This window comes from Orbicella faveolata, unplaced genomic scaffold (genome assembly GCF_042242905.1).
Source record: "Orbicella faveolata isolate gen_17 unplaced genomic scaffold, um_ofav_v1 contig_25, whole genome shotgun sequence".
NCBI lineage: Eukaryota > Metazoa > Cnidaria > Anthozoa > Scleractinia > Merulinidae > Orbicella > Orbicella faveolata.
The window spans coordinates 13,602,501-13,615,000 of record NW_028301553.1 but is presented as its reverse complement, the minus strand read 5'-3'; the positions used below and the strand labels follow the sequence as shown (position 1 = coordinate 13,615,000).

Sequence of the window (12,500 nt, the reverse complement as noted above, 5' to 3'; positions counted from 1 at the left end):
GAAACACCATCGGAAGTAATTTGCTCACAAAGTGCTTCACCGCGCATGCTTGGCGCTGAACTGCAACGTCTTCACGTTCAGAGCACGAGGTTTGCACTTGCAGCGTTTCCAGAAAACGTGAGTAGTTTCTGCTGAATTTGACCCAGAATTCAACTTACTTCTTCTACCTTATAGGCAAAGCTGTTTTCCTAAGTCAATGAAAATATTATTTATTGTTTAAAATACTAAAAAAACATTTTAATTTGCCTTTTACTGTAGTTCAATTGTTTACCGCTGTCGTGAATGGACAACACGCAGACCCGCCGAGTTCGATACCAAAGTCGAAAACGTGCAAGTAAGGCTAATTTTTGTTTATTAGAAGAATCAATTATCCGTCCAGTTAAACTAAAAGATTAAAGTGAGTTTAAAGTTTATGTTTATGTTCTTTGTTGAAAACAAATTAAAACAGATCGTTTTTTTTTTCCACGCAGTAATGTGATGTACTGGACAAGCGAGCACGATGTCCTGTTATGCAGAGAGGTTGTTTCCGAGAATCCATACAAAACAAGAAAGGGTTCGTCGGAAAGAAGCGAGATGTGGGATAAAATAGCCAGAACTTTGAATGCGTGTCCCAAGCCTATCTTTGCTGTGGATAAAAGGTCCGTAAGGGATCATGTGGGTATTTTAATTAACCGAATCAAAAAAAAAAATGGAGAGCTGAGGAAAGGAGCTCGGGCATCGCGCCGCCCGAACCCACAGAACTTGAAATCTTGGTGGAAGAAATTGTGGCGCTCGAAGAAACAGCTGATGCAGAAATGAAAGAGGACGATGTCGAAATTGTGAAAGGAAAGGCTGAAAAAGAGAAGGCTAAGGCCACAGATATGAGACTTAGAGCACTTGAGAAAGTATCGGAGACGATGGAGAGACATTCAGGCGAAAATGATCAGGAAAAAGTAAAGAAAAGAGAACGGAGAAGTGGCAGCGAGACCACGTTATTCTTGTCCAAAAAAGCGGAAAAAGACCAGGAACTTAAACTTGAGGAACTCAAGCTGAAAAAAGAGCAACACGATTTGGATGCAAAACGTCTACAGGCGAGCATGACCAGCAACGCCAGTTTCAGCAACAGCAAAGTGAAATGATGCGGCTGATGCAAGAACAACAACAACAGCAGCAGCAGCAACTCTTGGCATCACAGCAACTGATGTTAAGGCAGCAACAAGACCAAACTAAAGCAGTGATGAGTTTGTTGGACAAACTTGTGAACAAACAGCTACCTAATTCACTTTTAAGTATTGCTGGTATAACTGTCGTTTGATTTTGAACTGTGCAATTACAAACCAATTTGTATATTTTATTAACTTTTGTCCTTGTTTTGACAAGAGTCACGACCAACGTTTTCTGTCAGCGATCAATGTTTGTATTTTAACAGTGGCACCGTATTTGTCTTGTATCGAGGAGCCGCCTTTCGTTGTTTTCTTTAATTATTGTTGTCTCATTGGATGGCAGGCTCGTTGCAGTAAAATTGCTTTTTACATTTTTGAGATATTAGAAATATTTTCTGGCTAGAATAGTTGAATAATTTGTTTGAAAATTTGTACTCTGTTGCGTAAACTGCAATAAAATTCTGTATTTTTAGTCTGCAATAAAAGCAATTTTATGTAAAAACAGATTTTAAAAATCTCCTTTAGGATAAAAGAGACTCTTGTGGGGTTAACAGTACTCTTTGCTAAAATCAATGTAACTATTAAGATACAATTAAGTTGTATTTAACAAAATTGTGAGTCTGTCCTAAGGCTGTGGTCCTTAATAACTAAAATGCACAGCAACAATGAAATGATCTGAAAATGGGGAGATGACATTCTGCAATCTAGTCAAAAGAGAATTACGAACAAGTAAGTATTTGGGTCTCAATGTATTGCATTTGTCTTCACAAACCTAATTGAAATAGTCCTGGATTTGGGGTGGATCTATTCCAAAAAACTTCGAAGTACTTGATTGATAAAGACAACTGTGGGCGTTTCTTAAGAGCGCACACACAATGTACATTTTGCCAACAAGACTTAAGCCGATTTTAAAGTTTTTCTTGAAATCTAGGAATGCAAAGTAGTTCGCAATGTCCCCAAATAGCCATTCTATCGAAACTCTGACTTGGCTCATGGCCTTGTTGAACTGTTGTTCTGCTGGTGTCAAACTAGCGCCTTTGAAGTGCCCTTGTAAATGGACACGCAAAGGGTACGCAGGGTCGCCATAAACGCATAAGGGTGTCCCATCCGGTGCAAACGAGTACTGCGATAATTCTTGCAGAAGTCCTGAGTCGACTAGCATACCACTATCGTGTCTCCTGCCCTCGACTGGACCAAACAGACTTGCGATAAGCCCATTTGGCGCAACTACGGACTGAAACTTTATACCATGCACCCTTTTGTGTCCGTTATAGAGAATTCTCTGGTTTTGATCTGGCTGACATAAGGGTCTCACTGTTCCATCTATGAAACCCCAACAGTTTTCGAGTGGAGCTCCTTCATCACGTATAGCGGCAGCAAAATGACGGAGAGAGTTTCTGGAAAGCCATGGCTGATTTAAATGTGCCAGTAGGTGGCTATATTCATCGAATACATAGTCCATTATTCGGTTTGTAATCATGGAAAGTTGTGGAACTGGTCTCCCGAATCGAGCTACCATATCTGCAAATCGACACGGGTATGCAAAACGCTTCAACAACACACTTAAAGCCTCCATTCCGTCCACAAGAACGCCATTGGGGCGTTTCATTTTGCCTGGAATATCAAGAACTTCTCCGAGTAGATAAATATCGTTCTTATAAAAGCGAAACTCAGCCTTACACTCATCATCTGTCATAGAATCAAGATCGAAGCGACCATACTTCCAATAAGGAAATTCGAGATTTTCACTGAGAGGAATTTAAATCGTACAACAGGGCAAACTCTGTACCATCAATGCTTCCATCTTGATAGGCAAACATTAAAGCTTCCCTTGCCTCTCTGAATGTTGCCATTTTATGATGTATAACTGATACCAGCTAAAACAAAGTTTGAAGGATTTGCACTGCTCTGCCTCTGGGCTGTGGTCGCGTTCGCATCCGTAACTTTTGTTTTTCCTGCACTCGTGACGGCGTTCTCGCCCCGGGCCCTTCTCGGTTTCGGTGTTTCCAAACTGCATCGCGTTCTGGTTCGTAAGGTCCCTAATGTTCATTGAAATTTTTGAATATTATAAACTACAAAAACATGATCTGTTTCTTCGTAATTGTTTTTAAAAAATAACTGAGTGACTAGGCGCCCTCAGATTGGTCAAAAACCTATCGTTTATCATACCAGTAAACACATGGTTTCCGATGCACTACGTGAGAACTAAAGAACTCAAAACACTAGCGAGAACACAAGTTTTATATATAGTTTTCGGCTTTCACTGGCTGAGATATTAGTAACGCCCGTATTTTAATTCAACATATCCATAGAAATTTGCAAGAAAATTAGGACCAGAATTTGGTCGCGATAAAAGCTTAATGCTTGATCTTTTATAGTTTCCATTGCCAGAATTTTACGCCGACTCCGTTTACGCTTGAATTTTAAGCGCTTTCAGTGCTTTCCACGGTCCGTGGAGGACGCAGATCTGACTACAGCTGGGCTTGAATGATCAATTTATAACGGTAATAGGACAGAGTGGAGTCCTATTCGGTCAGTAATCATACGAGTGATTAACAAAATCAGAGGACCGCGAAGCGGAAGTCCGATTTGTTAGTCACGAGTATGATTACAGACTGAATTGGACGACACGATGTCCTGTTACCAATTAATCATAATCATTACAATTTCCCACAAAAGCAAAAGTTTCATTTGAAAAAGTCATAATAAAAGATATGGAGAATAGCTTGGAGAATGGCTGTTGATTTTTTTTTATGAAAACAGTCAGTCACCGGAGACTAAACCTCCACAATTTTACAATTAAGTCAATCTCTTGAATTGGTTACTATAGTGATTGTAATATCAATGATGTGCAAGTGATTGCCGGTCGATTACAACTTTGCAGATTAATCATAGCAAAATACAGCAGTTTTTGCACCAATTACATTTGAGGAAATTGTAATTGGTAAAAGATTTCTTTGGAGTTCGCATTAAGCTTATCGGTAGTTCAACATGCATGCATAACACGATAAATGAAGTTCGCCGGCCCAAGTAATAGTTTTCATCCAGCAAAATACGGAGAAACACGGACTTCATATCCTTCAACATAAGTAAATAAATCCAGAAAAAATTTCAGAAGCAGCTTTTTTAGAACTATACCTTTGTTCCATTCGCAAAACGTTTGAAAATTGTCGTTGAATCACTTCACCAAGCGCATGAAGTTTGTACTACTTGCAAACTTTTCGCATGTTCTTTTACTTTCGTGATGATGACTGATTTCGGCCACGAACTCCTGCATTTTCCGGTCAAAGTCCTTTTGAATTAACTAATACACTCTCTGTCTTTCAGCGATAACCTTTTCCTTTCCTTTCCTAGAATAGTTATAGCGTTAAATCTGTTCGTCGCTTTGCTCTGCGGATTTTTTGCCAGGCGCTGAAGGTGCTTTCATTCTTTTGTTGAGAATAAGCAACTTGATCATGAAAGTACAATAAATTTTATTGTCTTTGACAAACGTTTTTCATAGTTGTTTCATAAAAGCAATAAACCACTCTTTCTATGGGTTTACTGGCGCAATAAATCACTTGAGATGTTGGGAGAACACGAGAAAAGGTTGTAAATCACGAGCCGTTAGACGAGTGATTTACAAGCTGCGCCGGTAAACCGGCGTAGAAATTAAGAGTGGTTCATTGCTTAAATTAATATTTCTGGAAGTGATTTTTTTTTATGCTAGGTTCCAATAACAATGGAAGTCTGCAATTTTTACCCAAGCCACCCACCCTAGGCTATTAACAGTTATCTCCGTTTGTTTTCTAAAACCGTGTAGGGCGCGAGACAAACTGTCGCCAATCAACGTGCGGCGACTAGAATCTCACTCACTCTTCAAAGATCGCTCGTAGTCATTTACGAACCGGCTGTTTTCTTTTGACTGCAACCACCCGGTTAACAAATTCACGACCATATCGTAAATTTGGAATCCACTCCAATTCGATTTGTGATAGCCCTTCTCTACAAAATGTTATTTACTTTTAGAAATATTATTTACCATCAGAGGATAGTCTCACCTGTAATTCTGCTGCTAATGAAGAGATAAAAACATAAAACAGCGAGGCAGTAAACAACCAACATATAGAGAGTTCGTTCCTTACAGTGGACTGTCATGTTTGGTTATAGATTTTGTTTTCTCTATTTCTGACGCGATCATGTCTCGAAATAAAATTTTTAATTACAAACACATTGTTATCCAAGGCAGGCTATTGCTAGGAGCAAGGACGATCTCAATGCCACGACGGCAACTAGCCGATGTTTTTGTCGTAGAACCGCAGATGTTTTGTCGGGGTCAAAGCGGGTTACAATTTGTAGGGCCATCAACTTGCCGCACACAAGCTGATTTTTTGTGCGACTGACCGCGTTGTGACTTGGGGTCGAATCATCCAAAAATCAAGATGGCGCCTACTCCACTGACGTGATTCTCATGACATTTCCTAATTGGCTGAGGCGCGCACGAGTCCCGACAAATTGTCTTGGTCCACCGCATACTAGCTGACAGGGCCCGACAATACGTTTTGAGATCTAGCACTGTCAGATATCGCCTGACAATCTACGATCTTGTCGCAGACTTGTCTGAATTCACCGCACACTAGCCGACAAATGGAGATTTTTTGTCGGCCGACAAAACATCGGCTAGCGTGCGGCGGCCTTAAGGGGAACGTCGCTAAACCAAAGGTTTAATGAGCAGAACAGTGGCTTTGCACGTGCGTTAATAATTCTTGGTACACTTCTTTGCCGTCAACAACGTGAAATGACCAAATTTTGCGTTGTCTGGAAAACGTGAACCGCGACGGCTAATTTTTTAGATTTTTATTTCAAATTTATCACTGTGTTCCGGATGTAGTTTTTGCGATAGTTTTGACAGTGATAAACAAAGTCAATGACTTTAGAGTATCGCGAGACTCGTACTAGATAAAATATAAATTCCTTTTTTAATCGACGTTGTCTTCGGCGTCGCCGTCGTGGTTTTAAGCTCCCTAATGTCTTCCGTTCTTATGCTGATGAAACAAAATTCCTTGTTATACCTCCCAACTCAAATACGTTTTCCGATTGAAGGAGAACCTGGGTGCTTACCATTTACAGAAACCATCCGGTTGGAAATTTCAGGCAAAAACATTAAACAGTTGAATACCACGTTGCGGGAGAAGGAATCGCTATAAAGTATATCCACATCAACTAGAGAGACTTAAAAGAGCAGAAAAATAGCATCACCTCAAATCACAGCCCATATTTTCAGAAGCTTCCCAAACGGAATGGTGCGAACAATTTGATTTTCCAACTGGAATTTCCGGTTTTCCCATGTAAATGGTAAGTACCCCCTGTCAACTGTCATGGGTTAAAACTCACTAACTCCCTAGTGCGAACAGAACTCATTAGCCCTTTGAATACCAAACTTTCGCCAAAAAATACCCCTTTGAGAAGAAGTGCAGCTGATTTCTGGGACTGTCTTGCCCCAAAGAGCTTTGTCCGTCACAATGTTTTTTGAAAAGAGAATTTAGGCTGCTGCTGGCTTTCACCTCTTTTTCAAATGCAAAATGGTCATACATCATGCAGTGAACGAAGGACTTGAATCGCCTTCAAAATTATTCCTCCCGCCGCCCTTTTGAAACATTGCTTGGTTATTTTTCTTGTATTATATTCCTGCTGTACAGTTTAGGTTGATAACAGTGGGCGAAAAAGTTCCACTTGAGAACGTGCGCTAGCCCAGCGTGGTACATATAATATAGAACTTACCTGCTGTTTTCTAGATACAATGTAAACTAAACCTACTACAGCTGAGAACCATTTTGTTTAAAGGTTTTGTATGTAAAGCTTGAGTGAAAAGAAACTATAAGCAGTTTTCAAAAAGGGGATGCAAATTATGTTAATTGCATAATAAATTTCCATTGCGCTAGATTTATAAATAGTGCAAAAATAGTGTATTTAAAATCTGTCTTTAAGATAGACATTGCTGTCATTATTTAAAACTACTCTTTAAAAAGTATACTCACCTGATTAAAACTTAAAATATGCTTAAAACAGACTGTTTTGGTTGTATTTTAAAGCTTAGTATGAATTACTAACTCAAATAGGTTTTAAACTTCGTATGCTCTGGACAAAATTTTGCTGGCTTCCATTACAGTTTCCTCATAATATTCGTAATTCCGCAATACCCTAAGAGAAGCAAATTTAGTTTATCAGCTCGGGAATATTTTATACAAGCAAATCAAAGGTGCATAAACGTGAAAACTTACCATGACTTCCATTTCAAGAATGATTGTATCTCCTCAGTTTCTACGGAGCTTTCGCCGTTGATCTTACGTTTCTTTGGTTTTGAAGCCATTTTGCTAAAGCGTTCTGCACGATTTTTATTTTGCATTGTAAATTCGACCTGAGGGGACCCTGGATGTTACAAAAAGTTTGGTTGACAAATTGCGGTCTAGTACCCCCGGGAGACTTCGTTTCCCAACATGATGAGGTTACCAAGCCGATTTCAACGGTCGTTGTGTCGCGGTTCAAACGCACACGGAGCTCTTCCATCGTTTTATCGTTTCACTGGGGACGAAGAGCCGCCTGGCGTCGCTCGCAGGGCTACCATTGTGTGCGAGAGGATTGAAATGAAAGATCAACCTTTGCCCTTGAATTCTGCAGTGGATTTGTGGTCGTGGGTACATTTTAGCCTGGGATTTTTGACTTCGTTCGGCAGGCTGTCCCGACTGAGGTGTTTCGCCTTGTCCTCTCTTTATGAAAGGAATACCGGAATTAAAAAAAAGTCGCTTAAATCAAGTTAAATCGGTAAAATAACCACACCAGGAGCAAACAACACACGTATGGAATAAGGTATGCCATTTTTATTCAGAATTTTCACTTTTAACTACCTCCATGGATATCTTGTAGAAAATCCCATATAAACCCTTATAATTTGATGCCATTTTGTGTTGCTTGTGTAGTTCATAGAGAGAGCTTTGGCTGCCTGTGTTCAGAAAAACGTACCACTGCAGGTAATTAAGCATTTGGCAGGTTTCCGTCTGGGAAGTTGTTGCTTACGCTTATGTAAAACCCAGTGAGTCTTGATTCATTTCGTATACGTTCTGCATGTGCAAAATCACAACGTAAAACCGTACCACGAAATGCTATTTAACAAATGGTAAACGCCATAGCGTGCACTATTGAGTTATGGATGCACGCGGGAGGTTGCTAAGCACGAAAGAAGCGTAAGAGTCGCACGAGGCGATAGCCGAGTGCAACTCTAGCTTCTTGAGTGCTTAGCAAACCTCCCAAGTGCATCCATAACTCAATAGTGCACGCTATGGCGTTTACCATTTGTTTTATAACATAACATTGAGACATTGGAACAAAAGAAGTCCTTTTATTGAGCTACATCACAAAAAAATGTTCGTGTAGTCTTACATGACAAGAGAAAACAAGCGCGCGAAAATTCATTCATGACAACCGACTGCACACCAGTAACTCGATAAAGTTTCATCTTCAGACAACTGTGAAGACAGTTTCGCATTTCTGGCAGAAGGACGTCGGCCATTACTTTGGAAACAATGTCTGTCAAAATATTTGCTTTGTAAACATTAGCACACACGTCAGCAGCGTACACCCATGGGCAAATAGTAGACGCTAAATTAACCAATCAGAGCGCGCGCTTTGCTTAAGTTATGTTATAAGTTATTTTGCAGAATGCATAGCGAATATCTATATAATGTTTCCGCTTCATTTCGATTCATATTCTTACTTACATGGGTGCATTTAGCTGAGCCTAGCTCGCTGCCACCAGCAGACTGACTGAGTGATAAGACACCTGAGCTCATTTTTCATTACTCTACTTCGCTGTCCTCGTCATCGTCGAGACAACTGATCTCCTTGGTAAGAATTTTAATTTTTATTTCATATTGAGTTTTACTCATGTTTACCTCTGCCTCAGCTTGACATAGAACATGTTATTATTAACTACTTATCGAGCGAGAGTGAGGTCTTTACGGGAAATATCTCAGACTAAGATCTTGCCGTCAATAAGGCAAGGCCGAGGTTTGAATATTGCCACCACCTGATTGTGAAAGCCAATTTAAAGTCAATCTGCACTTATACAAAAGGTTAACAATCAAGACCGTTCTTATTTTTTCTCGTTACTTTTTGAAAATTTAACAAGGATTTTTCTTGCTCTCTCCTGTAGATAAGGGGTCCATCTCCATATAGTGTAGTCAAATTCTAACTTCTCTCTGAGACAAGGAAAAAAAATTAAAAGAAACTACTCTTCCACCATTTTACCGCCATGTGATCTCTTTTGCTTTATACACCGAAGCCTCCAAGCAGTCAAGTCCGAATTGTTCGCAGTAAAATTGGCGTTTAGGTATTGGATTGTATTTTCTATTATTCCTAACAGCTCCCAGTCTTAGTTCACACTGGGATATCAATCTGAAACGTGACATTTTCTTTTTTGCTCCTGAATACATCGTTTAGCTCGTTTCCCAAAGTACCATTACACATTATCGGGACATTGATTATATTTTTTTGTAATACTTTTAATCTAGCCCTAAAAAAATAACGCGTGCAATTACTGGCTATCAGTTGAATTCAAAAGTGCTCCCAATTTGCCTGGAAAAGAATAACCAAACAGTTCATAGTCACTTTCATAAATCTTTGCCATTTGAAAAATTCTTTGTTTAGGAATTTGAGAATAGTAATGTAATATGTCAGCCGCCGCGTTAGACGAACGAATTGAAAGGGAAGAAACGCGGTCGTCAATTCCTGCCTTTTTTATCAAATAACGAGCATCCTCAAAGAGATTTTCGAAACGACCTATAAAGTCATAGTTTACAGCACAGGGATGACATAGTTTGTCAAATACTCCCCAGTGTTCATCCCAACTTCGTGTTTCTACCAGATACTTCGTGAATTCCGGAAAAGTCACACCACTGCCTGTCTCAAGGGCCTGCTTTGTTGCATTAGGCCTGCATCGTTTGATGATATCTCTACCATACGCTCGATGAAAATACTTGTTATCTTTCACAAATTTATCCTTGTAAGCGGAAAGCACCCGCTCCATAGGATCCCGGACAAATAGGAACGTAAAAGAGTTCTTAAGCATTGGTTCCACTTCTTGTCGAGGGAATTTTCTGAGATCGTTTTTCAAACTGCCTTTATAAATTTGCTTGTCATCTTCTACCAAGGGTGACAGTTCCTTTTTCCATCGTGAGCTTGAGACTTTGGGTATAAAACAGTAAATAACTTTCCTGCTACGAAAGATGTTGAAATAATGAAGATCCTTCCCAAGTACAGTGTCGGCGTTACGTTTGTGCCTCTTGCAGTAATCTTGGACTCGAGCTCTTCGTTCTTGCAAACGAATTTCCATCCTCAAACTCTGATTGATGCTAGCAGAATCCTGTCTGTAAATGATGTTAATTAAAATTATTAGAAGTACACTTTTAACCATCATTAGTTTAACCATCATTAGCTGAACTTGAGTTGTAAGGCCTAATGAAACCTTGAAACAAATCTGGATTGGCAAACTTTTGGCCACGCGAGTGGCCGTTTATTAAATCAATAAAGTCTACAGCATTTATTTGCCAATCACTCATCCCTAAGGAAGAGCTAACCTTTAAACGACCCCGTTCTCAGCAAAGGTGAGGGTGAAAACCGCTGGCGAGCCCCAGAATAAGACTATATGTACCGGAGGAGACGGGGTGGAGGAGGGGATGAAATTCCAGCACGATGCTTTCTTCAATCGACGTGAAGGGAGAGAAAGCGCATGGAGGAATGTGACGTCATAACCATACGTAGTACCGGGAGCCCCTCAGGCGGAAGTGAGAACGGAGTCATAACAAGCATCATAAAACTATTTATTTTACCGGGTGAAATAAATCTCCTTTAAGGTAAGAACTAGCAAGCAGTTATATTAATGTCCCTGATGACTCACGGAAAATGCTTTATTGCCTGTAGCAGCTCTTTTGTTTCAAGCAAAGTCTTATTTGCATTCCAGACTGCTTTGACTGTTGGCCTTGATCCTGCCAAATCAAAAGAAAATACTACTCATATTTGATGAAACAAGACTGGGAACTGTTTTGAAAATTACTCACTGAACCTTCTCCGTCAATGGCTGATCTTTTTAATGTTGCCCCCGCAGGGTTTTGGCCCAGAGGCCAAACCCCGAGGAGGCACGCTAGGATTCCCCGCGTGTATACATACAAGGAATTAAAAAAAAGTAGGAAATGTGTTGGTAGTAGACGAATCGTTCTTGAGTTGATGAAACTAGGCGCGCACGGTAGTCTTGGGTAATGTAAAGCATATATGAAATAATTCATATTTGAACTGCGGTAGTAGATGAAAGTGAAGTATGATCATCGCAGTAAATTTTCCAATTTAAGCAACTGGAAAGAAGAAGCCTGAAAAAAATCAGGGCTTCAACGGGATTCGAACCCGTGACCTCCGCGATACCGGTGCGATGCTCTACCAACTGAGCTATGAAGCCACACATTGGGAGCGAGGTCAATTAATTGAGTTCATATCTTCCCGTGAGTGAAATGATGTAAAGTATATATGAAATAATTCATATTTAGTCTTGGGTAATGTGGGGTAAGGAACGCGGGCTCACAAAATGGCTGGAAATCGAGCCTAGGTGGGGTGTTGGTCGGTGTTGAATACATGAAATTCTTGATTTCAAGGTTCTTGCAACCACGAGTTCGCGTTTCGCCATCTTCTAACAGCATTTCAAGGCTCTTGTAACCACGAGTTCGTATTTCGCCATCTTCGAGCAGCATTTCAAGGTCAAAAATACACTCCAATTACAATATGGCCTGCATAACGATTTTAGCGCGATCAAGTAAATTCGCTTCGAAATGGCCGAGATTCTCATCTAGGACAAGTTGAAAACGATTTCAAAGATCCTGATCGGTTAAAGTATCAAGGCATGGCCTTCCATGTTCAATGTTTTTGAGCTTAATCGGGGAATCCGGGAAAATGCCGTTAGTTGGTGTGAAATTTGTCATTCTTTTACGATGCACGGCAGCTTACTCGATTACAGCTGTCTCATAAGGCCATTTGAGATGGAATCTAAAATCCCCGATTGAATCGTAGCCTTTTACAATAAGCTTGTGGTTTTAGAACAGAAAAACTTACCATCTCAACAATGGTAAGGTGGTGTGTTTCACGTCTTTAATACTTAATTAGCAGCTCGATGTGTCTACCATGTTTGAAAAGCGCGGCCTGGACTTCGGGAAACTAGAACCTAGAGAATTTTCTTGTTGCTATAGCAACAAAGCCTTTCCAAGATGGCGGACGAGCTTGCAGTGGAAGGGTCATAAAGTTTGTAAGTTGTTTTGTCGTTTCCCTTATGTTGTTAAGGAG

The 12,500-nt window shown here is 40.1% G+C and overlaps 2 protein-coding genes across 2 annotated transcripts; both read right to left on the bottom strand.

The window, feature by feature from the left end:
- Nucleotides 1-1,474: 1,474 nt before the first annotated feature.
- LOC149109062 (uncharacterized) lies at nucleotides 1,475-3,183 on the bottom strand. Its single transcript, XM_089294188.1, has one exon. The coding sequence runs from the start codon at nucleotides 2,836-2,838 to the stop codon at nucleotides 1,915-1,917; it is 924 nt and encodes a 307-aa protein (XP_089150314.1). The 5' UTR covers nucleotides 2,839-3,183; the 3' UTR covers nucleotides 1,475-1,914.
- Nucleotides 3,184-8,501: 5,318 nt separating this feature from the next.
- On the bottom strand, nucleotides 8,502-10,605 carry LOC149109061 (carbohydrate sulfotransferase 11-like). The gene has a single exon (XM_089294585.1). It carries the CDS (start codon nucleotides 10,603-10,605, stop codon nucleotides 9,712-9,714), a length of 894 nt encoding a protein of 297 aa, XP_089150711.1. The 3' UTR covers nucleotides 8,502-9,711.
- Between the last annotated feature and the right edge of the window lie 1,895 nt (nucleotides 10,606-12,500).